The sequence below is a fragment of the Syngnathus leptorhynchus genome, chromosome 20 (genome assembly GCF_054491065.1).
Source record: "Syngnathus leptorhynchus isolate UIUO chromosome 20, UIUO_Slep, whole genome shotgun sequence".
Lineage (NCBI taxonomy): Eukaryota > Metazoa > Chordata > Actinopteri > Syngnathiformes > Syngnathidae > Syngnathus > Syngnathus leptorhynchus.
In genome coordinates, this window is record NC_141214.1 from 5,748,923 (window position 1) to 5,776,666 (window position 27,744).

General features: G+C 49.6%; 3 protein-coding genes across 3 annotated transcripts in view; 1 reads left to right on the forward strand and 2 right to left on the reverse strand.

Annotated features, from left to right (window-relative positions):
* Nucleotides 1-755: 755 nt before the first annotated feature.
* On the reverse strand, nt 756-4,907 carry LOC147041134 (uncharacterized). Its single transcript, XM_085901455.1, has 10 exons — nt 4,733-4,907; nt 3,283-3,328; nt 3,065-3,085; nt 2,602-2,868; nt 2,447-2,534; nt 2,138-2,367; nt 1,777-2,064; nt 1,523-1,695; nt 1,337-1,429; nt 756-1,055 (listed from the first exon to the last, which is right to left on the reverse strand). The coding sequence occupies exons 2-10, from the start codon at nt 3,326-3,328 to the stop codon at nt 756-758; spliced, it is 1,506 nt and encodes a 501-aa protein (XP_085757581.1). The 5' UTR covers nt 4,733-4,907.
* A 403-nt stretch (nt 4,908-5,310) lies between these two features.
* On the forward strand, nt 5,311-8,905 carry flot1a (flotillin 1a). Its single transcript, XM_085900779.1, has 12 exons — nt 5,311-5,416; nt 5,911-5,979; nt 6,075-6,150; nt 6,221-6,311; nt 6,373-6,516; nt 6,580-6,699; nt 6,773-6,868; nt 6,950-7,284; nt 7,365-7,410; nt 7,529-7,666; nt 7,733-7,894; nt 8,024-8,905. The coding sequence occupies exons 2-12, from the start codon at nt 5,937-5,939 to the stop codon at nt 8,042-8,044; spliced, it is 1,272 nt and encodes a 423-aa protein (XP_085756905.1). The 5' UTR covers nt 5,311-5,416; nt 5,911-5,936; the 3' UTR covers nt 8,045-8,905.
* Nucleotides 8,906-9,393: 488 nt separating this feature from the next.
* macf1a (microtubule actin crosslinking factor 1a) overlaps nt 9,394-27,744 on the reverse strand; it is a 47,377-nt gene continuing 29,026 nt past the window's right edge. The window contains 41 exon segments of the mRNA XM_085901151.1: nt 9,394-10,705; nt 10,808-10,910; nt 11,339-11,443; nt 11,875-12,083; nt 13,154-13,216; nt 13,753-13,870; nt 14,418-14,435; nt 14,950-15,024; nt 15,102-15,256; nt 15,331-15,493; nt 15,579-15,745; nt 15,832-15,943; nt 16,015-16,203; nt 16,349-16,621; nt 16,709-16,903; nt 16,984-17,143; nt 17,267-17,436; nt 17,509-17,628; nt 17,712-17,918; nt 17,996-18,151; nt 18,227-18,406; nt 18,531-18,659; nt 18,727-18,924; nt 18,993-19,148; nt 19,253-19,426; nt 19,509-19,610; nt 19,698-19,799; nt 19,885-20,007; nt 20,080-20,306; nt 20,368-20,593; nt 21,224-21,427; nt 21,495-21,713; nt 21,787-22,014; nt 22,102-22,308; nt 22,368-22,594; nt 22,661-22,745; nt 22,868-23,194; nt 23,709-23,868; nt 23,948-24,114; nt 24,330-24,500; nt 24,579-24,740. Of these exon segments, the coding sequence (XP_085757277.1) occupies nt 10,458-10,705; nt 10,808-10,910; nt 11,339-11,443; nt 11,875-12,083; nt 13,154-13,216; nt 13,753-13,870; nt 14,418-14,435; nt 14,950-15,024; nt 15,102-15,256; nt 15,331-15,493; nt 15,579-15,745; nt 15,832-15,943; nt 16,015-16,203; nt 16,349-16,621; nt 16,709-16,903; nt 16,984-17,143; nt 17,267-17,436; nt 17,509-17,628; nt 17,712-17,918; nt 17,996-18,151; nt 18,227-18,406; nt 18,531-18,659; nt 18,727-18,924; nt 18,993-19,148; nt 19,253-19,426; nt 19,509-19,610; nt 19,698-19,799; nt 19,885-20,007; nt 20,080-20,306; nt 20,368-20,593; nt 21,224-21,427; nt 21,495-21,713; nt 21,787-22,014; nt 22,102-22,308; nt 22,368-22,594; nt 22,661-22,745; nt 22,868-23,194; nt 23,709-23,868; nt 23,948-24,114; nt 24,330-24,500; nt 24,579-24,740 (6,780 nt within the window). The 3' untranslated portion in view covers nt 9,394-10,457.

Here is a 27,744-nt window from a genome sequence, read left to right on the forward strand (position 1 = left end):
TAGAAAAATTTATCATTTAGCATTGGTTAGTATACATTCACTGACATATTTACATTACCTGCTACTTGCAGGTGACTTGCTCTTTTATTTTTTTTAAAACGTTGTGCTTGTCCTGTCACAAGTCATGTGACCCAAGTCCCTGAACAGAGGAATGATTCCAGAGGCTTCCTTGTAAGCTGGAGATCCAAAATCCACAATCCTGGTCAACGCTCAGTCTCCAACAAAAACCCCAGAGGTCAAGACCTCAACGTTTTGGTTTTTGGCTCCCATGCAGCGATTGGACGATTATAACATAAACTACGAGTGCTTGTGTTGAAGGCATGCACACACTTGTTTTGTTCTTCTGAAGTTGTTGTGATTGTGCTCTATGTGCTAAGTCTTGTAGTCCACTAGTTTTCAAACTGCGGCCACCGCGTGTTGGAAAAGTAAGTTGGAAATTTTTCAGCTGTCTGAACGCTAACAATCGCTACAACAGTTATCAACACTGAGTTTGCTTTTATAAACTTGCTTCACTTTGCATGTTGTTAGCGTGAGCAGTGAGATGAATATTGAATTGAATTCAATTTGGTTACCTTCCTTTCTATGAAACAGATTTATAAATAAAAAATATTTTAGGTTTACATGTTGAACCCTTTGAAAAAAATTACTCCCCAAAAGTTTGAGAACCCTTGTTTTCGTCAACACTGATGTCCGGATTTGTGATTGTGCTTCCCCCCCCAAAGAACTCACCGCTAGTCGATGCTAATGCAAACCTTTCAGGTGCTCTCATCCTTCAGCTCAGCTTCCTCTCCTTCGGCCGCCGTCTCGTCACCAGCGGGCGGATCGGTGCATTTTTGGGCATCCCCGTCGGCCACCGGCGCGACCTCTTGACCTCCCTCGGGTGTGGGGCTCAAGTTATGAGTGTCGAGGAGGGGCTTGTGGGAGGCGCAGGTCACGGCGGCGTCTGTATCGCTGTCTGGTGGGAGACCCGAGTCCATTCCGGAGTCGCTCATCTCCAAGAGAGTAGCGTCTGACGTGAGCGCCCGGTAGCCACCCGCTTTGGAAACCTCCACATCCTGGGGGATGAACAACAGTTTATTTTTCATGTGGAGGAGGAATAACAAGGAGGAGTTTAGCGAACAGGAAGTGGCCCAAAAGGAGGTCAGTGGAAAAAACTGCCATCATTCATTTATGAACACAATCCAGCAAGATTATTTATAGATTCATTCCTCTCCTCATACAAATGTGAGAACCCAAGTGGAGGTTGTGTTGAATTTGTGTCATCATTTTAGAGCTGCGTGTTATCCTAAAGGATTTTTTCTCTTTGTTTATTATTCGTCTTCGTCGCCAAACGAACCTTAATGGTGACATCGGTGTTCTCATCTGGTTGGTGGCTTGCCGAGTGCATGAGCGACTCTTCCGTGAATCTGTTGTACGCCTCATGGACCACCTGCACACACACACACACACACACACAAAAAGATGTGAAAGACGTCTGGCAGGCTTTTGGGTCAAGACTTGCGACCACCACACACGACGGTACCTGGCAAAAGGCCTCGCCCTTGCCGGCCTGCTGGGCGAGTAGCGTCAGCTTTTTGTTCTTCTCGTTCCTCTGGTGCTCCTTGAAGAGGCACGACAACAGGCACACCAGCAGCATGAAGGCCAGCAAGCTCAGCAGCGCCAAAATGGCCAGCGTCAGCGGCGGCAGCCTGGAGGCTGAAACAAAGCGTTTTTGTAAAACCAACCGAACCAAAACTAACTTGAAAAATCCCAAATGATTGTTATCTAGTTTCTTACCAATCACGTCCACGTAAACGTGAGCCACGGGGAACCCTTCCAGGTCTGTGATTTTGAAAACGCCCTCATCAGATCCTCGCACCTTCCTGAGAAGCAGTTGGGACCCGTCCACGCTGACACGGCCCGCCAGCTGAGACTCCGGCGGCGTCACCAGAACGCCTTGTTCCAGAACCGGCAAGTCGTGGCGGCTGGATTTGGGCCTGTAGACCACGTTAACTTGGGCGTGGTCCAGGTAGAGTTTCACTCTCATGTCGGCTCCGTCGGAAGGATGTAGGAAGTCCTGGTGCTCTGCAGTCCAAAGGGACACCTTGAAAACCAGACTTACAACATAAAGCGGAGCAGGCGCAGGTTTCCGACTCACCTCGCACATGAAGGCAGTTCCTCCTCCGCACTTTCCCCTCGTGGTCGCGCACGGTAAAGCTCCCCTCGTCCGCCATCTTGACCGAGTGCAGCACCACAGTCTTGTCGGTCACACTCAGGCGTCCGGCGTAGGCATCGGCCAGCACCAGCGTGTGGCGGAAAAGCAGCGCGGCCGGAGGCTCGGTAGCGTGCAGGAAGTCCGAATGGTTGATGTGGTGGACGGGACCGGGCCTGAACCGGGACAGTCGGGGAGACTTCAAACGAGCTCTTGTGGATTGAAGCATCTTTTGTGAATTTTTCATCAAGGTACCTGAACTCCAAGCTGATTGGACCTTGGACCTGGTTCAAGTGGATGTAATAAGTGTCTCCATACTTGACCACCTCCTCCACGGCACAATCTAAAGACAAGACCGTGAAAACATAAAGCTGATTTGAACTTTGCTCCTTTCGTTTCTTGTTGTTTACCTCGGACGTCGAGTGTGAGGCGCCTAAGCACGCTTTCGTTCCTGCTGACCACGTAGACGCCCTCGTCCTCCTCCTGCACGTCGTCCAGCACCAAGTGGCCGTAGGAATTGAGATAAGCTCGTCGATGGAGCACTATTCCCGCTCGGAGAAGCGGCACCTCGACGCTCTTGTTGGCCTTGGGACGGAAGGCCACCTCACCGACGTTGCCAGGCGGGATATCGATATGGATGTCTTCTCCGAAGAAAGCCGTCCTGTGCTCTTCCTTGACTAAAAGCAGCGAGACAACAAAAAGTTCGATTCGTTGCAATTGGTGTTCCACAGGGTTCCATTTTGGGGCCCCTGCTGTTTGTTATTGGTTGTTTTTTAAAGAGCTCTACAAATAAAGTTGAGATGAGTTGCTTGCTCACAGTATTATCTCAATGAATAATATCCCAGTTGGAGCTTTGGTGGACGTCGAGCTTACCTTTAAAGGATGCTGACACAGCTGAAAAAAAAGACAAAGAAACGTAAAGAGTTTTAAGAAATATTTGCGTTTAGATGTATTCTTGGTGCCGGAGCCTTTGAAAGGTAGCGATGGCTAACAATAGCACAGGGGTGGGGAGGGGGTGATACGCTGAGTCGGCATGAAGGGAGAGCAATTAAGCGAAACAGTGAATTCCAAGGTCTCCCCGTGATGCTTACCCATGAAGAGCAGGTTGCTAAGCAACACACACGCTATCCCTCTCATCTTCAACACGCAGGCAGGGGGAAAAAGAAAACATCACAAAAACTAATGAAGCTTATTGGATAATACATTCAGACACTGTTTACGGACCATATAAAAGAATAATGATTGGTGTCAAAGCATGATTGCATGATTGAATAACTATTGGCATATGGCGTTACATATCAACCAAAATCAATAGAAGGCAATTGAGATTTTATACATAATTCATTAACTCTGTGAGGTAAACTCTTAATCAATCACGTCATAACCGATTTGATCATTTGAACACAATGATTCATACAATTTTATTTTTCATGTAATTATTATCAATTCGCCACTGAAGTTTGTACTCTGGCTTAAATGTTTCCGTCCTGACGGTTGATCATCGGTCCCTTGCCAATTAGCCGCAATTAGCACAGTTTTGTTGACGTCGGCAGCTTCCATCTCGCCGAGTCAGTCACTCGGCGAGGAGGCGGAAGGGAGGGGCGGGCTTCCATCATTCTTCACTTTCAGTCAGATTTTTTGGGGTTGTTTTTGCTCAGCAAGACTTGCATGTATGAACCATTTGTTTCGTCACCCACCTCAATTTAAAAACGAGTTTCCCCTCTGTAATTGAAATTAATTAATCCACCCCTTCTAAAAATGTGTTGTCACTTTAGGGATGGGCAATTGTGTAAAAACTAACACAATCACAATGAATAAAATTGGTCTGTGCGTGAGCATCTGGCTGTGAGATGTGGTCTACAGCAGCTTTCTGAAAGTGTTTTTATTTTGTATTGTCTCTTAAATTGAGCATTTATAACATTCTCTCTTACCTAAAATGTTGTCTCAGGACTCAAAGCAACCAAGATGCAAAGACATCCACTCCCTAATTATATTTACTCATGCCGCCATTTTAATACGCTTCAATTCAATTGAAACTTGGTCCTCTCTTGTCCCAAGAGGCACCGCCTCCCCCTCCTCCTCCATGCAGCTAGTGATGCAGCCAAGGGTGTGTCAGGACCAGCATGTCTGCTGCCAGTCCTGCCCCACTCATACGGGGTCCCAGATGGAAGAAATATGGAGGATGATGGGAGTGCAATGCCGCTCAAGTTTATGGACGAGATGATGGAGAAAGAAGGGAAATGAAGGCGGACCATCCTGTGTATGTGTGGGAAGCATCAATCCTGTTGAGATGCAGATATCTACATCGACATAGTAGAACATGGTGGATGAGAACTCAAAAGCAGGAGGAATGTGGCAAAATTCTATGAAAATAAATCGAGGTAATCAATGCATGTGTGAGTCGTATTAAAAGTCCAATGTATTCAATGCTTCGTGATGGTTTGAAGATGCTTGAAATGACACCAGTCCCCCCCCCATACCAGGAGTCCAAAATTCAAATCGTGCAGTACACAGTGCTGCAGTGTACTAGTTGGTTCTTACCTTTCGTCGTGGTGGAGAAACGAGGACGCAGCAAAGTGCTCCTTTCTTGTGTGGAAATCACCTTTTTTTGTGTTTTAACAAGCTCGTTCAAATCGACAGGTCCACAGCACGGCTTCCATCTGGGGGGAAAAACGAGAGAATAAGAGAGAGGGAGAGAGATTGAGACTTTTCCTGTAATAACGACGACCAAGATGATGCCGCCTTTGTGCGCCTTCGGGGACTCGGCGCCGCTCGGGAATCTTCGGAGATTTCCGGGCTCGAGCATCCTGGTGTATTTTTACTATTTGTCCGTTGGAGGGCGACAAATCACAGTTTTCTGTGCGGACGTATTGTTGTTTATATCTTTATTTAACAAATGTATTTTTTAACAATATATACAAATAAAGACACATGATACACATTTTAATATACAGTTAATTTAAAAAAGAAAAAGATTTAACAGCATTCTTATTGTTTAAACAAGATATAGACTGGTAATAGATGCGGACGTCCCCGTTTGAAACCGTCCAGCTCCCGTCGAATGCGTCACTCAATCACCAGGAATTGACGTCATCATTTTCTATCGTCTTCTCCGGAAAGCCCAACGTACGCATCATCGTTCCTGTTAACGAATATTACATCTTTTGTTATTCGAACAACCTGCTACGGGTCTCCACCGTCCTCATCTCATCCGCAAACCCGCTGGTGAGTTTCAGTCATAGCTTCACCTTCCCTGCTAATTTGAAAACGTTTTTTTTTTTCCGTGCTTATTTCTACCTTTCAGACATTTAATTGAATTTGCTATCCCCCCCCCCCCCCCCCTTTGCAAAGTATATTTTTTAGGATGTTGTTGAAGGCGGGTCTATATGTTGCTAAAAATTGCTGGATGACGTTGCTGACGTCATTGCGCGTCAACATTACAGTGACGCTCACTTAAAATATGTTCAATGTGATGAATTGATCAACATTTAATAACATGAACATATTTTAGTTTGCATTTATGTTAATGTTATAATAATAATTGCTTTCATCATTATTTAATAATTAAATAATCAATATTAAAAACTATACATAACATGTAAAAAAAATACAAATAAAAAAACAATTTAATAATTGCGGGAATATTATAATAATAATTGTCTTTAAATGAAGAAAGATACAATGCACTATTCTGTTCTTCCATCCTTTCTTTTTTGTAGTTTGTTTTTGTGGATCCAGGAGCAACATGTTCTACACTTGTGGGCCCAATGAAGCAATGGTGGTGTCTGGTAACTCCCGCTCACCTTGCATTACAGCGGTGGTCCTCAAAGCAGAACCCCCGTGTTGATAACATGTTTTTTTTCTGCCGTCCATCGCATGCCAGGCTTCTGTCGCTCCCCTCCGCTGATGATCGCCGGAGGCCGAGTCTTTGTCATCCCCTGCATTCAGAAGCTGCAGAGGTAGGAACAGCAACACCATGTCAGTCTAGTTCTGGAATTTTCCAACAATACAATCCTTTATGTTCCTCAGGATCTCCCTGAACACCCTGACCCTGAACGTCAAGAGCGACAAAGTGTACACCCGCCACGGCGTGCCCATCTCCGTCACGGGCATCGCGCAGGTCAGTTTGAAAGTTGTAAAGCAACTCGGCAGAATCACAAGTTGGTTTTTTTTCCCCACAGATGAAGATTCAGGGTCAGAACAAGCAGATGCTGGCCGCTGCCTGCCAGATGTTCATGGGCAAATCAGAGGCGGAGATCGCGCACATTGCCTTGGAGACGTTGGAGGGACACCAGAGGGCTATCATCGCTCACCTGACTGTGGAGGTGACATAAAACACAAACTGGACTCACCTATGCTCTTGATGATGCAATTCTTTGCCGTTGCAGGAAATCTACAAGGACCGTAAGAAGTTCTCGGAGCACGTTTTCAAAGTGGCGTCGTCCGACCTGCTCAACATGGGCATCGGCGTGGTCAGCTACACGCTCAAAGACGTGCACGACGACCAGGTTGGCGGCTCTGGAAATGCCGCCCAACAAAAAAGTAATCAGGTTTATTTATTGATTGATTGATTTTGCTCAGGATTACCTCCACTCCTTGGGGAAGGCTCGTACGGCGCAGGTGCAAAAAGACGCTCGCATCGGCGAGGCGCTCAACAAGAGGGACGCCGTCATCAGGGTGAGAAGGTTGACCGGCGCTCACGTGATTGAATTCATGAAGACAGGAACTGAGATAATGCTGCTCCCCTGGTTCCGGCAGGAGGCGCACGCCATGCAGGAGAAGGTGTCGGCGCAGTACAAGAACGAGATCGACATGGCCAAGGCGCAGCGCGACTACGAGCTGAAGAAAGCGGCGTACGACATGGAGGTGAACACCAAGAAGGCCGAGTCGGAGATGGCCTACCAGCTGCAGGTGGCCAAGACCAAGCAGCGCATCGAAGAGGAACGCATGCAGGTGCAGGTGGTGGAGCGCAGTCAGCAGATCACGCTGCAGGAGCAGGAAATCACACGTAAGGAGAAGGAGCTGGAGGCCAAGGTCAAGAAACCCGCCGAGGCCGAAAAGTACCGACTGGAGAAGCTGGCCGAGGCCCAGCGGTCAGTTCTCAGTCTTTATCGACCAAATTTTTTCTCAATTTCACTTTTAGTACTCGTGGCCTTTTTTTTTTTTCTTGCAGTCTCAAGCTGATCATGGAGGCGGAAGCCGAGGCTGAGTCCATCAGGGTGAATAAAACCATTTTTAACTAGAGATCGTAATTCTGCCGAGTAATTTGGGAATGTTAGATTATGTTCAAATACATTTGCAGTGTTTTAAAAAAAATTTCTCTGACCGCTCCGGCAGATGAAGGGCGAGGCGGAGGCGTACGCCGTGGAGGCCAAAGGTCGCGCTGAGGCGGAGCAGATGGCCAAGAAGGCGGAGGCCTTCCAGCAGTACGGCGCCGGCGCCATGGTGGACATGTTACTGGAGAAGCTGCCCTTGGTGAGACATGCTGGAAGGCAAACACAACAACACAAAATGGTTGACGTTTGCATTTCCTTCCACTAGATAGCGGAAGAGATCAGCAAGCCCCTGTGCGAAGCCAAAAAAGTGACCATGGTGTCCACCGGAGGCGATGTGGGGGCCGCCAAACTGTCCGGGGAGGTTCTGGACATCATGGCCCGCCTCCCTGACACGCTGGAAAAACTGACCGGTGTCAACATCGCCCAGGTCACACACATGTACAAACAATGAATCGATGATCAAAATTCTGATTGACTGATAAGAATTTTAAAAGCGATGCAGTTTTAGAAATAAGACAATAAACTCCGCCCCCTTCTTTCCATCATCTCATTTCAGGTGAGCTCCCGTAGTGGATGAGGAGGATCAGCCGACAATGTGTTTGGGCTGTCAATCAGCTGCATTGATCATCATCAGCTGTCAATTAGCTGCATTGATCATAAGCATGACACACACACACACACACACACGAGTTGTCCCGGTTTTACTGCGTTGTGTACATGCTGCAATTTTGTTGCAATATTTGTGGCTCACTAACACTGTCATCAATATCTATATTGTGTTGGCAGTGGTCGGCCGTCCATGTATGTGGCCGAAATCGTTGCTAGAGAATGCAATATACACCAGCATGCTAATGTGTCTCGTAAATCACAATTAATATTGATCTAATAACACGACAAAATGGGTTGAAACGATTATAGTTCAAAGTCAATCAATAATCAATCACGTTTTAGTATTAACAAAGCTCTCGAACCTCAAGTGCTACTAACCTTACTGACTGCCCGCTAATCCAGTCATGGATGACTGCATTGTAGCAGTTTATAAAAACAGAAACTTTATTTATTTATCAATGATTTTTGGTTTACTTTCTAGCAGAATGTCACTCGCCTGTCTCGGCTGGGAGTGGTCAAGGCTGTTAGCTACTGTAGCATTTCTCAGGTGTGCGCTCCAGTGAGCAATATTTAGTTTTATGGATAGGTTATGGGTGACATTTTTGCATTTTATATTTATTTGTGTGCTTGCTATAACTCAGTTATTGTCAACACTACAAAATGGCTTGTGTTCCAAGATTATTAGCAAACACACATATTGGCTTTTTATTATTATAAGACTTCGCTATTTGAAGATGGTTATAATTGTCTACGCATTGTGTGTGTATACGTACCTAACCCTTACTAATGTGTTTATTTTTTAAAAATAAATGTGTGCTTTTGAAAGATTAAAAATTGCCTTATATATAGGTGTAACTCTGTCACCATCTCTGGTCAGTTTGTGAAATACCGTCAGCAATAACTTATGGGAATCCTAAATATATATATATAATAAAATGTATTTATTTATTTATGTATATATATATTTATGTATGTATTTATTATATATATATATATATATATATATATATATATATATAACATATAAATATATAAATATACATAAATAAATATATATACATAAATAAATATAAAATAAATAAATACATAAATATATATATATATATACACACATAAATGCTACTTTTATATATATATATATATATATATATATATATATATATATATATATATATATATATATATATATATATATATATATAAATAAATACCGAGGACAAACGCATCAGATGCGTCTTTAAAAGAAAAACATAAAAACAAAATACAACTGGGAATGTTCGTTGATTCTGTAACCTCCAAATAGCCATCCCATTATTTTTGTTCACAAATGTAGAGACATTTTTTATTACTGCAAGCATGATTTTAATACAAAAAACAACAGCACAAAAGGTTTAGAATTTTAGTTTTTTTTTCATTTTACACAACTTGCCCCCCCCCCCATACACACTTTTGCTCTGACTCGTGTTGGCAGCATCAGGGGGGGGGGGGGGGGACAATCAATAAATAAAAATCCATAACTGGTATCTTCTTTGTTTTCTCTCTTATCAACATGGAGTCCACACACAATTGGTCGCACCAGTTCAACTTCTTCTGCCAACTTCAGAATTAAATATTAATTTTATTTCAAGATAAACAAAAAAAGTTTGATTATAAATTAACAGAAAGAAGTAACATGATAATCCTCCGTAACAAGCGGGAGAAAGGAAAAGAGCGTTGGGTGTCAAAAGTGGACACCCCGTCCCAGCATGGCGGCATCCTCGTCGTCCCGCATCCGATTGAAGCTTCAAAATGGCGGTACGTCCCGCCTCCGTTGCGGTCGAGGATGTCGTCAGTAACAGTCAAAAGAAGTGTCTTGACCTTCATCTGGATCCTTTTGGTGTCTGTCCTGGTGTCTCAGTTCCGATTGAGAACTGCATCATGTTATTTGGTACAAAGAACTCCCTAGCGCCCCCTCTTGGATGGAAGGGAGCGAGGGAGTGCTCCTTTTTGCGAAGCGGCCGCGCTGGGTGCCTTCCCCTGAGCGAGCGTTCCGTCGCACGTTGCATATTTGTTGGCCCACGAGCCAAAATGTGTTTTGATGTGTGTTGTAACAGCACACGGCGGAAAAAGTTGGAGCGGCCACTTTTTCTTGCCTCTTTTTTGGGACTCGTCTTCTTTGCTGCAGTGACTCACTTGGGAAGCCTGGAAGCTTGTAAAGTGTCATATTTTTGCAAACCACAGGCGAGGTTGGACCACCTGGGTGGCGCCATCTTTTTTTTTCCCCCCCAGGATTTTTTTTCTTTCCCATTTCTTGACACAAACTGGATGCCAGCAAGTGATGCAAGAAGGCCGCCACGATGTGAAAGGAGGACATGTTTTGTGTTTTTTTTTTTTTACTTGTATTATTTCTTGCTGGACGCGGGCGCTTTGGGGCTGGGCGTCTTCTTGGTGATTGTGGGGATCTTGGACGGTTTGGCGCCAGCGCCGGGCCTCCGCGGGGTGTCCGACGCGTCCGAGCAGACGGAGCGAGCGTCCTGGAGCTCCGACGCATCCGACGCGTCGCTCCCTCGTCGGCTGCTGGCCCTGCTGCCCGCACGGCTGCCCGCGCGGCTGGCGGGACCGCTAGCCGACGACCCGGCTCTCTTTGGATCTACCGGGAAAGCGTCCGTAAGTCACACATGTAAAAAGTTGTAACAATTGGCGGCATCAAGTCATGTGACAATTTGAAAAAGGTCAGGTGTTGAGGTCTCACCGCTTCGTTTGGCGGCGTGCGCCGTCCCGCCGTTTTCTCCCGTCAGCGAACCGCGACTCGAGTGGAAGGTCGGACGCTTCAGCTTGGAGCCTGACGACGCCCCCTGTGGGAAGAGACAAAGAGTCTCAGCTTAACGTGTCACGGTCATTGTCTGGAACAGAGCATTTGGTGTCTTGTAGCAATTCGAAGACAATCTAATATTTTGGAACAATCATAAAATCATTGTAAAAAAAAAAAAAAAAAAAAATAGTAAAACAATCAACAGAAAAGATTCTGCAAGGACATTTGGAGGCCAGAGAAGGTTCCAACATTTGCAACATGGCTGACAACATCAACACACACAATAGATAGGAAATGTGCAGTTGGGGGTCAAGGTTGATCATTTTAGGATCGTTAAAATTGAAAGACTGACTTTTTTTTTTTTTTTTTAAATCAATGAACCGGGCTTGGCGTTTGCGCACAGCGGGAGGGGGAAGGCGCGGAAAGGGAGGCGGGATGTTGTCATGTCTGGATGGTCTTGTGCGTCGTTACCTCATCGCTGCCGACATCCGCGCAGCACTGACACTTGCTCGCCGACGCGCTTTTACTGTGCGCCAACCACGGCTTGGCGTAGTCACGAGAGTGAGTGTGCGACAACTGATGGGGAGGAAGTCAGGAAGTAGCCAGGTGATGAAAGCAAAAAGGAAGGGAGGAAGGAAGGAAGCACGCAAGACGAAAGGGGCAAGGTAGCAAGAAATAATAGCGAGAACGGAAGGAAGGAAGCAAGGAAGGAGGGACGTGGTAGAATGTGCAGATGTGGAGGCCAGCCAATCATTTGGATTTGGTTACAAAAGATTATTTTAAAATCAAGTTATATTGATCGGAAAAAAGGAAAAAAGTGTGAAGGAAGATTAACGACGACGAGAGACAAAAACAAACAAGACCAAAAAACATGTTAATGTTGAACGACATGGTAACACGCAACAACACATTACGGAATGACATCCACTAGAGGGCGCTTGAATTTTTATGTTACAGTTATACTGTCTGTCAATATGTGTTGCTGGAATCCAAGTTCAGTCACCTACCCTGGACGAAGCCGACGCGGTGGGTGTCGCCGGCGTGGAGGGGGCCGAGGCGCCGCTGTGCGAGGCCGAGGACGAAGAGCGGGTGGGCGAGGCGTTGCGGGAGCCCGGTTTGGAGCGGCGGCCCCGCGAGCGCAAGACGCACACGCTCTGCGGCGTCCCCTCGGGAAGGATGAACTTCTCCCGGAGCTCCAGGTTGGTGCGCCCGCGCGCTGCAACGCAAGCACAACAACCGGGAACAAAAGTCAGAAGGCATCCAGGCCTGCAGGGGGCGGCAGAGGACGAAGCTGGACGCAGATCATCATAAAAAAAAAACTGCAGTAAATTTGTTTTTGAAATAGTTAAAAAAAAATAATGATTATGCAAAAAGATACAAATGATAAACTGCAAAACAATGTTTATGATAGTAAGCATTGAGACTATACAAAAAAATAATAAAAGTAAAATAAGAGCAGTGGACGCTTGTTTAGCAGCAGTGCACGTGCTGGAGCGGGTGGACATATTTGGAACGCCAAGTGAATTGCTGAAATCTGAGCTGCCTTGACGCAATCTAACGAGCTTCTGGAAAATGCAACATTTGAACGTTAGCCTCCGTAGGCTTTTCCATCGCATGACATCAGCGTGCTTGACGAGACTCCACAAAGTGCAACAACAAGCCTGCGCAAGCTGCAAAAAAAAAAAAAAAAAAAAAGATTCATATTCATCATATCGAAGGGAGCGAGTGAGAAGAAAATGAATGACAAGTGCACAGGAAGCTCAAGATGCAGGAGGGAAGCGGCGCTAGCGGCAATTTGCGCGGCCACATATTCCAGTCCTTAAAGTACGACGTGACGTGAGCAAAGATATCCACGAGGCCAACTTGAGCGAGCAGGGCTAACATTCAAATGACCACAACTCCAACACACACACACACACACACGTGTACTCAATGCACAATTGTGCGGATTAGGATGGCCAGTGAGTGTCAGACAGCCAGATGGATGGATGAATGGAGAGAGAGAGAGAGAGAGAGAGAGAGAAAGAGAGAGCGAGAGAGAGAGAAAGAGGAGGAAGGGTAGATACCTCTGCAGCAGAAATAGCCTGGAGTGACTGCCACTGAGAGACACAGGAGACAGCGTGAAACAACAACACACACACACACACACATTTGCACGCACGCCGAGCCGCCACAAACGAGAACGTAGCGGTCGACGGCATCACAACGTCAGTCGGCGGCGAGCAAAACGACAAGAAGAAAGGAGGAAGTCGAGGAGTGGAGAAAGCGCGAGAGAAGAAGTCCAACCTATACGGGATGAGATGGAGCTACTGGAGTCGGAGCGAAGGATCTTAAGTCCGGGATGTTGAACTGGAGGAAAAAAGAGGAGTGGAAGGAAGGAAGGGAGGGGGGGAGAAAAAGAGGGAGAAAGGGGGGGGGAGCATGCATCATGCAGTACTTCAAACGAGTCATCAAATAGAAGAAGGTGAGACGGACACACACACACACACACCTGGACACAAAACATGCGAGGACACTAAGCGTCCCGTCTACTTCCAGCAATTTACGTAAAATTTGGAGAAAGAAAAAAAAAAAAATCACAAACCCCAAAAATTCTCAAAAAATGCTGATTAAGATTCATTTTGTGGAAATGTGGGAAAACAATGTCCAGAAAAAAAAAAATCCTGGTACCTTGGGGGATTAAGCATATTTCACTGAGGGGGGGGGAGTGCCCACGTGGGCCCCCCCTCTAACTCCGCCAGTGTTTCTTAATGGAAACATTTAGCAAACTGAAGTGCTTGCTGCAAACACAACTCAGAGTGACTGCCAGTTTGGAAACAGACAAGACAAACGAGACATTTTTTTTTTTGTGTGTGTGTGTGTAGGGGGGGGGGGGGGTGGCTTACCTCGACAGGGATCGTTCTTGACCAGGAACTCATCCAGAGCCATCCAGCCTCCGCCCACCCGCACCATGACGGTGCTACGCAGGATGCGCACCAGACGGAGCTGTTGCGAGTCGCCGAACTGCGCAGAGAAAGGCTAGGCGTCAACACCAGGGGGGGGGGGGGGGGGGGGGGGCCTCCACGTGCAATCCGCAGTAACACCCAGGCAAGCGGCCATGCAGGCAAACATGCACCAGCATCGGCCTGGGCCGTCCCAGGTCATGAAACACGCTCGGAAACTAATTCAAGACTTTAAAGGACGATGATTAAACAAAAAGAGTTAAAAAAAAAAAAAAAGTGTTAATCTCAGTTGCCGTTACAAAGTTTGTTATTAATGGTTAGTTGTGGTGTGATTTTTTTTGTTTTTTTCAAACTTGTAACTCATCACACCACCTCAGAAAAAGAAGAAACTGTCCGATTCCTTCACCGTCGTCAGTACGAAGCGCAGAAAAACACTCATCACAAAACGACGACGCTGAAACCTGCTTCCGATCGCTTTCATGTTTTCGCTTTTGTCCCTTGGATACATTCAAAACAACGCAAAATAGCAATCTCATTTTTGCTCAATTCATTTTTTTGCGAGGAAGCAGATTTCACACGTCACGACAGAGCATCACAAGTGACGTTACCTGGTTTCCGAGGAAGAACTAGAAAAAATCCGGCAGAGGCAACACAAAGGACAAAGAAAGAAAGGAAGAAAGAGATGACGATTGAAACAACAACAAAAATATTAAAACAGCAACAATAAGCGTCCCTTTTCATGTACAGTGGCACCTTGACTTAAGAGTTCCGTTTAATCATTGCAGCGCTTTCACCTCAAATCATCTTTCCCCATGCTAATTTGGTTAGCTTTTCTATAGTGTTTTGCATTGCGTGGTAGCATTAAGCTAGCGCCTCGTATCTTGAACAACTTGCAAGTCAGGCACCACTGTACGATTATCAAATATTTGACTGGAGATAAATACCAATTAGAAGCGGGACTGACTCACAAACATGAGCAGACACACGCACACAATGTGACAAAGTGTGACACGCACGTCTGATCTCATCTGATATGATCATTTCATTCCGATACCAATGTCATCTGATCTCCGAGTGTCTCCGCGTTTCAATCATTTGCAAGTACACGCCAAGTAAAAAGAAAAAGTGGGCGTGGCTTACCCGGTATTTGTTCTCCCCTATTTGCTCCACCTGGAACCGCTTGGCGCACTTACACTGAGCCACCTGCCGAGTCACCTGCATCGCATCGGACCGGACGAAAGCGTTAAGTCTCGATTTGGACTCATTAGACGCGAGGCGTTGACGACGCTCACCTCGTCCTCAATCTTGTCGGCGTCCGTGGTCGGTCTGTAAGCGTCCTTGTTGGGATGCAGGGCGGCCACAAACTCGTAGTAGTCGATGTAGCCGTCGCCGTCTCGGTCAAAGATGTCCGCCACTGCCGTCATCTCCAACTTGCTGGTGGGGAATTCTGTGAGGGGAAATATACAAATAAATACAAAGTATCCAAAGATGTTTATATATTTTTTTTGTGTGTGAACGCACTGGACGCCAAGATGCCGTCGATGAACTCTTGCCGCGTGATCTTCCCGTCCTGATCTTTGTCGATGCGCCGGAAGAAGTCCATGACACGTGATTTCTTGTGGTTCATCCAGCGCATGTACTTCTTGCGCCACACGTCAAAATCAAAGTTGGCAAATTCTTTAAGCTGCAGCGAAGAAAATGCAAATGTGTTTTGTGTTCTATTTGACTTAAGACGGAAAAATATCAAGGGAACCATAATGACGCTGTACCTCCTCCAACCTGTCCAGAGCGTCGTTGAGTTTTCGCTGGCGGTCCAGTGCCAGGAGCCAAACTTGCTGCCAGCGGGCACACAGCTGGTTGAGTCGAGGGTTGGTCCCGGAAACCTGCACGGAGGCCGGCTGTTGATGCTGCTGCTGTTGCTGTTGCTGGTGTCGCCCTGGAGAGGAGCAGTAATGTCAAGAAATGATCAACCAATACTAATCGATGTGATGAGTTTGTAATCGATATCTGCAAATGACTCACGGCCTCCTCTCCTCTCCGCCAGGCTGCTGGGAGGCTCGGCGGGTTTCCTTTTGTAACTTTTGGTCACTTTATCCACGTCCGGCTGTTTCCTTGTCATCTCCTCCATGAACATCTGACAGAGAGACAATATTTAGATTGAGTCTGATCAATACAGAAAGATGTCGTGTTGATCAGAAGGCCGACCTGGTGTTCTGTGATGAGTCCTTTGACTTGGGGGATGTCCTGCGGGAGGGGGTCCAGGTCTCTCTGCACCAAGGTGGTCTCGGCCCACTGGAGCCACGACAGGAGCTCCTCCAGTAGGTTGGCGTTGTTCAGGACCTCGGTCAGCGCCGTCTCCAGACGCTGCTCGTGCTGTTTGGCCCACGTCAGCACCTGTGCGCACACGTGTTTGTTTTCAAAAACCCCCTAAATGCCTTAGGAATGAAATATTTGCCTCACCAAAGATTAAATGGTAGGAGTCACAAGATTGAGCCCTGGGGAACCTCACATTTGATCTGAGACAACAAAAACGTCTCACCTCTTCAAAGCGAGCCCGGATGATGGTGATCCAGTGCTTGATGGTGGTGATGGAGTCGGGATGGCACAGGGCCAGGATGGCCTCGCCCATGCCCGCCGCCCGGTTGACCTCTGCCCTCTTCTCCTCCACGGTGCCCAGGAATTGGCGGTGGGTGTGCAACAACGCTTGGAGAGTCTCCGCCTCCTCGGGAAGGACGCCGCGGAAGCGAAGGCTCTGCTCGGCCTCGGACAGCCACTCCAGGAGCATCTGCACTGCTGAGCGGAACTCCTCCGCCTGACATGCGACAAAAAAAAATCAGAGTTATCACCAAGATGATCCTTTCACTTAATCGTTCACTTTTTTTTTTTTTTCTTTCCATACCTGTTTAAGTGCCTGTTGTAGCCGCGTCTGCTTGGTGACGGACAAAGCGCACACCGTCTCCCAGCGGTTGCTCAGCTCCTGCAGCTGAACTTTGACCCACGCCGTGTCGTCGCGACCAGTCTCCATGAGGTCTCGAGCTGAGCGCTTCAAGGCTTGAACACTGCCCGTCCTCTTGCCCATCTCCTTCTGGAAGGCCTGAAATGTGTTTCAGACAGCAGGTGGCGTTACTGAGGCTCATCGAACCCCGAAACTTTTAAGCTAGGACAAGTGGGCACCTTGTGGGAGTCCATGAGATTGGAAACCAGGTCCAGGTCACCATGGACGGGCAGATCTTCAGCGAGCTGAGGCTCCACGCGGTACAGCCAGTCCACAAGAGCCTGGAGGGCCTCGGCAAACTGCCCCGAGAACAGAAGAGCCTCCTCCAGCTTGTGTTGCCTGTGTGAAGACAAAGATCCTTTTAATCATTTTTTTTAATTAATGCAACAAATATTGTAAACGATTGGATTAATGAACCGAGCAAGCCATAAATTGCCCTTTGTGAATAAAATCTTTCGTCACCTCTCCACGCTCTTGCCACAGACGGTGTCCCACTTGTCTCGGACTTCGCCCACCAGCAGGTCCAGTTTCTGGGTGTCTTCCGGCAGCTGAGCTTTGTCGCGCATGGCCCGGCCCGACCTCACCGTGGTGTCGTAGACGGGCTGCTTGGATCCCAGCGCCTTCTGGAACTCCTGCCAGACCGAGCGAGATGCGAGGAGGGACGTCAAATGTGAGGGACTTCAGCTCCGACGGGATTCCCATACCTTGTGTTTGGTCAGCTGCACTTTGATTCTGTCCGGTTCGTTGGGGATTTCCAGTTCCGAGTCCAGGCGGTTCTCGGCCTCCTCCAGCCAGTCGGACAGCTTCCGCCAGGCTTCGTGGAACTGAGGAAAAGAGAAGGTTTGTTTATATAATCCCAACTTCCTAATCACTGGATGGCAAAAAAATGGCCGCCCTGGTTTTGTACCTGCTTGGCCCGCTTGCGAGCCTCATCCAGGTGCCGCCCGCGATCCAGAGACCTCTGAACCAACTTGTCCCAGCGGGCCTGGACGCTGAGCAGCAGGTTCTTGATGAGGACCACGTCCTGCTTCAGACTGGCGAAGCGCAGCTGCGAGCCGGACTTCTCCAGGGCCAGGACCTGCTCGCGGTGCGTGTTCACTTCGTTGACAAAAACCTGAAAGCACGGGAAGCCGGGAAATCCGCGTTCACATAACTCCAACGGACCGACCTCGTCACGGTCGGCGACCCAACCTTGTGCTCGTCAATCTGGAAGAGGACCGTATCCAGGAGGAGACTGGGCGGCTGGGCCATATTGAGGTTCTGCTCGGCCTGCGTCAGCCAGTTGATGGTGTCCTGCAGAGAAGACTGGAAACTGGTCGCCAGCGAGAGAGCCTCTTCCAGCTTTGCCTGCGGCGGTCGACAGGAAAACAATCAAGACATGTCGACTGAGCGACTTTGTTATCAAAGGCAAAAGCATCTTACCCGCCGGTCATCCATCTTGGTGTTGAGGATGGCCCACTTGTTCTGCAGCATTGCCAGGTTCTGCTGGGTCTGAGTTGTCCCCGGTCCCGTGTCTTCGCCGCGAGCAAGAAGCATGGACTCACCGGCGTCCAGTAGACGGTGGTACTGGTCGGCTCGTCGGCTCAGTTGGCTTTGGAGCTCCTGTGGACGGACGAGCAGATGGCTTCATGGTAAGATGGATTCATGATTGATCTTTGGATTCCTGGAAATGTGTCCCTGGGGTCCTTAGACCTGGTTTTAAGAGTTAAGTAGGTTGCTTAGTCACCATGTGCTGCTCCAGCTGCTCCCTGGCTGTCTCGGGGAGACCTCCGGTGGGCTTGGCTGCCGACAGTTGGCTCTCCGTGCGCCTCATCCACTGCAGGAACTCCTCCAGCTCGCCATGGAAGCCCTCAGCCTACAAGAAAAAAATTCAAATGGATCAAGGATCCAGTTGTTTCCAGAGCTGTTTGGTTAAAGTCTACCTGGTGCAAGGCGGCTTCAAGCAACTTCTGCCGCTCCTGCGTCTTCAGCAGGAGATTCTGCCAGCTGTGGTTGAGCTTGTCCAGTTGCTCCCTCAGGTGGCTGGCCTCGTCGCCGGGGGACGACTCCAGGAGCTCGGCGGCTGCCGCGTTGACCGCGTCCACCGTGGCGTGGTGGGACAGCACGTCGTTGCGCAAAACCTGCAACCGTGGATTCCGAATTTCAGCCTCAAAATGTGGCTCAGAAATCACTTTTGAGTAAAACGTACGTGATGTTTGGCCAGTTCGATCTCAATGGCCTTGGGGTCTGAACTGATTGGTCGCTGGGTGTCCAGGGTGGTATACGTGTGGGTGAGCCAGGCCTGGAGTTCAGACAGGGCGTGCTGGAACTGACCCAAGGCCAGCAGGGCTGCCTCCAGCTTGTGCTGTGGTGGCAAGAAAACAAGTTGCATGATGCAGCAGCTGAGATGCACAAGTCTCCTCGTTGGAGCATCATCATCATCATCATCATGAGTGGTCCCCTGTGTACCTGTCTCTGAGTGATCTTGTCCCCCAAATTCTCCCACAGGTGGCGCAGCTCAGTCAGCGGCTCCTGAATCATGTCCCGGTCAGTCTGGTCTAAAACTTTCTTCAGCAGCAGCTCCCCCTGGTGGCAGAGTTTCTCCATGTCGATCTGCTGCTGGTACACGTCCACTTTGTACTGCTGCTCCAGGAAAAATCAGACTTAATCAGTTGGGTCCCACTTTTGGAGGGAAATCCTCACGCATTAACTAGAAGATGCCAACCTTGAGCTCTTCAATCTGGTGTTTGACCGTTCCCAGGTCAGTGCCCACCGTGGACATTTCGCACAGTTTGATGACCGCGTTGTCCAAGTAGTCGAACATGGACTGGAAAAGAAAGACAAATCATCGCCGTCAAGTCTTTGCCGTTGGCTTCAAGTGGACACTTGAGTAGAAACATCCAGACGTGGTCACCTGCAGAGCGTCCTGGTACTGCACGGAGGCGCTCATGGCCTCGTCAAGCCTCTCCATCCTTTCTCTCCATGTCCGGTTCAGACTTTCCCAGGCGCCATTCATCTGAGGAGTTGCAAAAAAGATATAAGTATAAGGCAGCATAATTATCCAAAAGAATATTCGGAGCGCGACACTGCCACGCACTCACCTCATCGATGGTCTTTTTGACTTCGGGTTTCTCGGTTTCTCCACAGGCGAAGATAAGGTCTGCCCCGAGGGTCCTGACAAACTCCAGTTCCTCCCTCAGGCCGTCCGTCTCCGCCTTGATGGCCTAGACCGGGGAAGCGGTCGTCAATTCAAAAAAGAATCTCTTGAGAAGTACTCGACCGAAGGGGCTACACACCTCGGCGGCCTCGATCTGCTGCTTGATGAGCGAGGGGTCCACGCCGGGGTCTTCCAGCTCCTTGACGATGTCCTGCGAGTCACGCAGCGTGCTCAGCAGCGCAGACACGTCGGCCCAGAACTTGCCAGCCAGGTCCAGCACGTCATTGAGTTTGCTCTCGCGCTCCTCGGCCCGCTGGCGGATCTCGTCCCACAGCGAGCGCAGGCGCAGCAGCCGTGAATGGACGGCTGGTGGACGGCATTATTCAGATTGTCGCTCTTTGTAGCGGAACCAATTTTTCCAACTCACCCTGGGCAGCTGGGTCGTCGTGGGCCGCCCGACCGATGAGTTCCTCGCCACGGGCGCAGAGGGCGGAGAAGCTGGGCAGAAGTTTGTCCAACTCCAGACCCTGCGCCCGGTGATCGGCCAGCTGCTCGCGGATCTTGTCCACCTCGGCCGCCACGGGTGGAGGCTGACGTAGGCGTTGCACGGCCGCCTCCAGGGTCTCCAGAAGGGGGTCCATCTTGTCGTGGAACTACAAGGCGGGCGAATTACACGTGAGGTGAGGGCAAGCAGGTTGATGATTGGCATTTTCCACCTTCTAAAAATCAATGTGAAATATCAAATCCCATCTGTGTGCTCGTGATATTGTAAATGAGTCGGGTTGGTACGATTTAAAAGTGCAGGAAAAGCTAGGTTTGCTATTTTCGAAAATCAATCGACGGCATCATCGAGGACAATAAGAGCAAAAACTAAGGGCAAGCAAATGTTGTGCAGGAGAAGGCGGGTGAGAAAGAGGCAACTCCGTCTTACCTCCACCAGCTGGGTGAGCAGTGACCATGGAGAAAAGTGGTGGTGACATGTGGCGAGAACACGCAACCGACGAGATGCGACGGCATGGGGGGGACAGGACAAAAGGACGTGTTGGATGGGAGACGGGACGGTTAAAGGAGGGTGGGTTAACACACGGTGCGAGTGGACGCACGAAAGGATGGAGGTGGGATGGAGGGTGGAGAAACAACAACCAGTTAAATCTGACACATGCCTTCAAAGTGCAAAAAAATGGACAGTGTTGAACAAAAATAGAAGAAAAAAAAAGTCTGTCTTGAGTCTCATCAGCCAAAACACACTCGTGCTGTTTAGCGCTCACACGTTTTGGACCTACCTGAGCGGACTGCGACACGGCCTCGTCCAGCAGCGCAGCGCGACCTTTGACCTCTTCCTTGATGGCCGAGTAGCGGCGCTCGGCATCGGCGTAGCATTGCGTCACCCGGGGGCCCTCGCTCGCGCTCAGCTCGGCCAGCGGGGGGCCGATCTTGAGGAGCTTGTCCATGTGCGGCTTGTGTTCGGCGATGGACTCTCGCAGAAGCTGGACGGAGGCGGAGAAGACATTTTGAGAATATTTTCTTCAAATCATGACGTTTGTTCTATTTTACCCTCATCTGGTCCTGCTGCAGGCGCAGAGCGTCCGTGTCGATGGCGGGCGGCGGCAGCTGCCCGATGAGGCTCTCCGTCTCGCCCAGCCACGGCTCCAGTTCCTCGTAGGTCTCCCAGAAGCGGGTCACCAGCACCTGAGCCTGTTCCAGGGCCGCAAAGCGCTCGCTGTGGTTCTGGTTGACGGCGTCGTAGCGGGCGCTCAAGGAATCCGTCTTCACCTGAAGGAGAAGAGAGGAAGTTGTTTTGGGAGGGAATAATTCAAATTGGTGGCAGAACCGGGTTCTGGCTCACCATCAGCGCGTCTTTCTGGGCGTCGCTGCACGTCTCCAGAATGTCGTCCCGAGTGGCGAGCAGCTGGTCCACGGTGTCCTTGTGGCGGATGATGTCAATGTTGAAGGCCTTCTGGACCTGCAGCTGGGCCACCGTCACGTCGGGCTCCAGGCTCAGCGGGCCCAACGACGCCAGCTTGCGCTCTGTCTCGCCGAGCCAGGCCAGCTCGGCGTCCACCGCCTCCTCGTACTGCAATGAGGAAATTGTGTGTCAATAATAAAACAAAGAGGTGATCAGAACTCAAAATTTCCAGAACTTAAAATAATCCCGCAGTACCTGCTGCGACCTCTGGATGGCGGCCTGCACGAGCTGTACCCGTTGCGTGATGGTGTCGTCGGCTTGTCGGTAGCGCTGGTTGGCGTCGGCGACCAGTCGATCCAGACCCTCGCGGGCTCGCCAGGGCACCAGGTCCAGCAGGGCGCTGCCCACCTCGTTGAGGGTGTCCAGCACCAGACGCTTCTCGGCTGACACTTTTTTCAACTCCTATAAAGTTAAGACGATGAAAAGAAAAGTATAATCTCGCACGAGCCTCGCTGACGTACCTTCTGTCGCTCCTGGTAGGCGGGCGAGGCGTCGGGCTCCACGTCGTTGAGCTCGGTCTCCACGGCGTCCAGCCATTGGTTGAGGTCGTGGTGTGCGCTGGCGAAACGCGTGGCTAGCTGCAGCGCCTGCTCCAGCGTACGCAGCGCTTTGCTGCTGCCCGCCGTCATCTCGGCGTAGCGAGACTTGATCCCGTCCAGTTTCTCCTGAATCAGCAGAACCTCCTCACCTGCAAAGTCCAGCCGGGGCAGTTAGGTCGACGATGGAGGGGGCTGAGCGGCGCCAGACGCCCCACCTGTGGTCTGCTTGAGGAGAGCTTGTCCATTCTTGACGGCTTGGTCCACAGTCTTCTTCCTGCTTACAATCTCCTCGTTGAGTGACTGCGAAGGGGAAAGACGACAAACTTCATTGTTACCGACTTCATCGTTCGATTCAATACTAAGGTTTAAATGCAAAGTGTTTTGAGCTCATTTTCCTCCGCCTGTCACCGCCGTCATCGTACCAGCGTGTGCTTGTGCTGCTCGGCCAGCACGTCAGCTCGGTAAGTCTGCACCGACACCAGCGCCAGCCGCTGGCCCACCTCGGCCAGCCAGTTGAGCACCTCCACCTCGTCCTCGCCAAAAAGCTGGGCGTTGGCTAGCGCCTGCTCCAGCAGTGCCGCACGCCGCTCGCACCATTCGGAAAGCTGGGCGTGGCCCGAGCGCACCGCCTCCACACGCTCGCCCAGCCAATCCCGGTCCGAGGGGCAGCTGAGCGGAGCCAGCGATTGGCTGAGGGAACGCAGGTGCGCTACGTCCGACTCTCGAGCGCACACGTCGTCTTGGATGGCCTGGGAGGTGTGTGTGTGTGTGTGTGTGTGTGTGTGTGTGTGTGTGTGTGTGTGTGCGTGTGCGTGTGCGTGTGATAAAAAGGGACAGATAACAGAAAAGAGAACAAAGGATGGAGACAAACTTAAAACATGAGCATGGTGATGACAAATCATAAAGCTGAAAATCATAAACTGGAATGACGAATGAATCATAACACACACCAAAATATGAAACAATTCAAAAACAAAAGGCAAAATGAAGATGACATTTTATGGGTCATGTTTGTGTCACACGCTGAATGGATTGTAATTCGGATTTAGTGATACTCAATATATCCAACTTTCATTTTGGTCAGCCAAAGCCACACTCAAAACTGCCAACAGTATTGTAAATGTTTTATTTATTTACGAGCAGCCAAAAGTGGGATCACTATTTGGCAAGATCACATTGTTTTTCTTTCAAATCTGGCTGAATACGGTGTTAACGACCTTATTAATAGCAAAACGTTGGAAGAAAGTTAAGAATGATGGCTACCTTGTGCTTGACGATCTGCTGGCTGATTTTAGCCGTTTGGGTTCCCATGGGCTCGGCGGAGCTGACACGTCTCTCGGTGGCGCTCAGCCACTCGCCCAGCGGCTCCAGAGCCTCGTAGAAGTGGAGCGCCAGCACCTGCAGCTCCTCCAGCTGCCTTTGCCTAAACGCCCAAAGATGAAGAAGAAGCTCTTTATTAGCATTTCATCATTTAGATGAGCAAACCCGAACAAAGTGTCTACCTGGAGCTGGCTTTGTCCAGGAGGTCGTTCCACCTCTGGGCCAGACTTCGTAGCTGGCTCTGGATCTTCTCTCGGTCCTGAGCGTCGGCGGTGGCGGCGATGCGCTCGCCCTCGGCGCGGATCATCTCCACCGTGGGCCGCCGGTCGTCCAGCAGCCTCTGGAGCAGCTGGACCACCAGGATGGATGTAAACAAATGCGATTAATGGCTAAACGCATTTACAAACACGGGAAATGGATGTTTGCTAAACAAATGACGCCATCCCACAAGTTCCCTGTTGCGGTTCTTTGCAAGTCAAATGGCTCCATTTAGCGCCTAGCCAAAACATCACCGAGATATAAATCCAAAAAAGGGACGATTAGCGATAGCAATCACGTTCCCACCTTCTGCTCTTGAATCTGGGCCTTGACTACGCGGTACTCGGCCGACGGTGGCTTCTGATTGGCTACCAGCTCCTCGGTGTCACTCAGCCAGCTGAGCAGCGGCTCCAAGGCGTCCTGGAATTTGCCACAATGCAACAGGGCCTCCTGCAGTTGGGCGATCCTCTCGGCCACCTGTCGAGCCCACCGTTATTCTTGCGTTCCCGCACGTCGGCGCTCGCATACTTTTCTGACCGCCGACTCTCTCCTCACCCTCTTGTTGAGCGAGTTCCATCTTTGATTGGTTTGGTCCAGGTCGTGCTCCAACGCCCGGGTGTCTGTGTTCTTGGCGGCGCTTTGGATCAGACCCTGGCCCACGGCGTTGACGTGCTGCAGCTTGGCTTGAACGCCGTCCACTTGGTCTCGTTCCAGAGCCTGACAATCCAGAGAAGAGTCGAGTTAGTCGTCGCTTAAATTCAACATTTGCATTTTCCAGTTGCTCCAAACGTCTCACCTGGAAACACAATTTTTATTAGTTTGCTGACTCATCTTTGTTTGGAAACAGTCAGGAAGGTGAAAAATGAAAGGAAAGAGCACAGCCGGGAAAAACAATAATAAGCCGAGCCGAGGAGAGTTGTGTGTGTGTGTGTGTGTGTGTGCCGCGTAGATAAAGTACACACACTGCGTACTTTGTAGTTGACTTCTCCTCCTCTCTCTGGCCGCAGTCCACACACAAGCGGCGTTGTGGAGAATGTCCCACATACTTGTCATTCTTCCATTCCTCCCAACAGCACGCGACCCACAACCCACGCACCGGCCTCCATCTTTTCTTCTTCACATCTTTGTCATCCTGGAAGAAGAGTCGCTTCTTCTTGAGCTAATCAACTTCAGTTGCCTTCAAGTTATTGGCTGCCGCGGATGGTGTTTTTCCTTCTATGACCCCGACCCCGGTGCCTGCTATCAGACCGGGCGACTTGTTTGTCTTCAGGCTCTTTCCTTACTTCCTGCCGGCGGGCCGCTTACCCTCGCTCGCTTCCTGCCTTTCAGCCCTCCGTCCTTCCTGTCGTCGGCGAGCGAGGAAAACAAGGCGCGGCGCCGACATCGTGACGTGACGCCGATAACGCCGACTTACAGACCCAAAAAGCCTTTCTCGCAAGATTTTCATTTGATACGTGCATGAAATGTGGCAGAACCATTCAGCTTTGAACAGCGAAGGTGATGCTAGCACCCCGCAGCCATCAAACAGCATGCTAACGCTACGTCCATATGTCTGTCTAGTCTGCGGGGCACACAAAAGGGAGCTGGCCCTTTAAATGGTCCAAACGGCCTTCTGCTGGTGCACCAGCCTGCCAGCGTGCACGTCCTCTTATCATGCTATCAAACGCTAACGGGGGGAGCTAACGCGCGTGCACGCGCGCGGGCTGTTTAGCTCTCACCTCCTTATCTCGAAGCAAAAGCATTCAAGCGTGGCTGAGAGTGTTTGAGGGGGTCAGTTGACTCGAGACCTAAAAAGGACTTCATAACACTGCAGGCGTCAATGTGACCTCTATCAAACTACACAAAACACCCATTTTGTTTCAAAGCAGTCCTTTAAGGGAGGCGCAAAATAAACTAATAAAACAACCGCAAGAGTTTTGAAGTTGCCTCAGAGAAAGGAAAGAGAGAGACATCTGCTGGCATTCAAAGGAGGTCAGTCAGAGGCGACAATCAGACTCGGATTGATGCAAGGACAACAACAAATCACGCAAAAATCAGCTTGTGCCAGCTGAAAAATGTACTCCAAGCCTGTAGTTAGCGTATGAAGACTTTTGCACGCTGGTGTGGCATGGAGGCCAGTCTGTCCATCTAATTGGACGAGAGGTCTCAGAGGAGGGTCACATGGTTCACGTTTGGTGAGCAGAGATTGGAGCATACTTTTAGCTCTCACCGCATGCTGCTGCGCTAAATGCTATACTGCAAAAGAGCCACCACAAGAACAACCTCTGTCACACGCATTACGAGAAACACGGCGACATGTTCATCGACTGCTCTTTGCAAACGTAAAATGTGTTTACACTTTGGTAGTCCAAAAAAAAAAAAAAAAAACCTTCCAATGATCCAGACACAACAAACACACATCGGGGGATACGCCCAGCATTCGAGGTATTGTGTACTTAGGCGTAGAGTCAACAGAACCGGACAAAAGGTTCTAAACCCGACATGAAGCAGGCTCCCACTGCATTTAGCTCCACATACAGAAATAACACACTCGCCGCTAAACGTAGATTAGCGCTGACCTCCCACCCAAATGCCCACCGCAGACAACTCGAGGACCGCCGCGCACAAGTGCGGCGCATCGAATTGCAATCGGTTAAAGTTGTCCCGCTCGCAAACGCGGCCGGCTAACGACGACGTCTGCATAACTTTGAGCTATTCTGAAGCATCAAACATTTAAACGGTAGCATACCTCTTCCAGTGGTTCAGTGTCGGAACATTCTGCCATCGATTCACTGTCTGATGCAGAATTTGATGCGGTGGTTCCTGTGGGACAAATCGGGGATCCTCTGAGGGATCCATCTCCCACCGGGATGAACTCAGTCTGACTAAATAGAGTTTGGAGCAGACCTGGCTCCAGTTGGTCCCAGATCGGGTCGTTGGACACAAAGTCTAGCGCCGAGCCGTCAGACTCCCAGTCGCTGTCCTCTCCCAGGACAAACTCAACCCCATCCATTCCGGACTGAGTGCCCTCCGAATACGAGTCCAGATCTTGGATGTCTTCACAGGCCGAGCTGACATCCGAGGGACCGGGCTTGGGCCTCTCAGGTGCCGCCATGTAAACAAAGCTGTCGGGGGACAGGACGGGGCCTTCCTCATCCTCGTCTTGGGCTTCGCAGCAGGGCGGGTCGGGTACCGGACTTGGGGAGCTGGAGTTTCCGAGTGGGGATGGGGGGCACTCGTTTAAAAACTGAGGAGGGGCCGACACTGCCAGGTAAACAAAACTATCTGATATTACAAAGGCTTCTGAGTCTTTAGAGTCTGAGGAAGCCGCACAGGAGTCTGATTTTATGGGGTACTGAGATAAAGAAGATGCAGGGGTTGAGTGTGTGAGCTCAGAGTCTGATTCCAAGAAGGACTGAAGTAAACTAGTGGACGGGTCTGTGAGTTGAGGAGATGGAGGATGCACGGAGTCTGATTTTGGGGTGCTTGCTTTCACCTCAGTTGTAGTTTCCAAGTTCACGTCTTGTTCTGACACATCCGCTGGGACGGAATCTGGCACCTTTGCCTCAAAGAACACGCCATCCGATTCCTCACAGGGGACTGAGGCATCCTGGCAGGAAATTTGACTGTCAACATCCTCTTGAGAGTCTTTCGAGTTTTCTTCTTCAACCATGTTGAAAAGTTCACGGGCTCCCTCGCGAGTGTCCAAACTCGATTGATCAAACAGATCTCCAAAGACATT

Coding starts and splice junctions, on each gene's coding strand:
- LOC147041134 (XM_085901455.1), bottom strand. CDS start 3,328: ATGAGAGGGATAGCGTGTGTGTTGCTTAGCAACCTGCTCTTCATGG. Junction 2,368..2,446: donor CCAATCAGCTTGGAGTTCAG/GTACCTTGATGA, acceptor GTCCCGGTTCAG/GCCCGGTCCCGTCCACCACA. Junction 1,696..1,776: donor CGTTTACGTGGACGTGATTG/GTAAGAAACTAG, acceptor GCTTTGTTTCAG/CCTCCAGGCTGCCGCCGCTG.
- flot1a (XM_085900779.1), top strand. CDS start 5,937: ATGTTCTACACTTGTGGGCCCAATGAAGCAATGGTGGTGTCTG. Junction 6,700..6,772: donor AAGACGTGCACGACGACCAG/GTTGGCGGCTCT, acceptor GATTTTGCTCAG/GATTACCTCCACTCCTTGGG. Junction 6,869..6,949: donor AGAGGGACGCCGTCATCAGG/GTGAGAAGGTTG, acceptor TGGTTCCGGCAG/GAGGCGCACGCCATGCAGGA.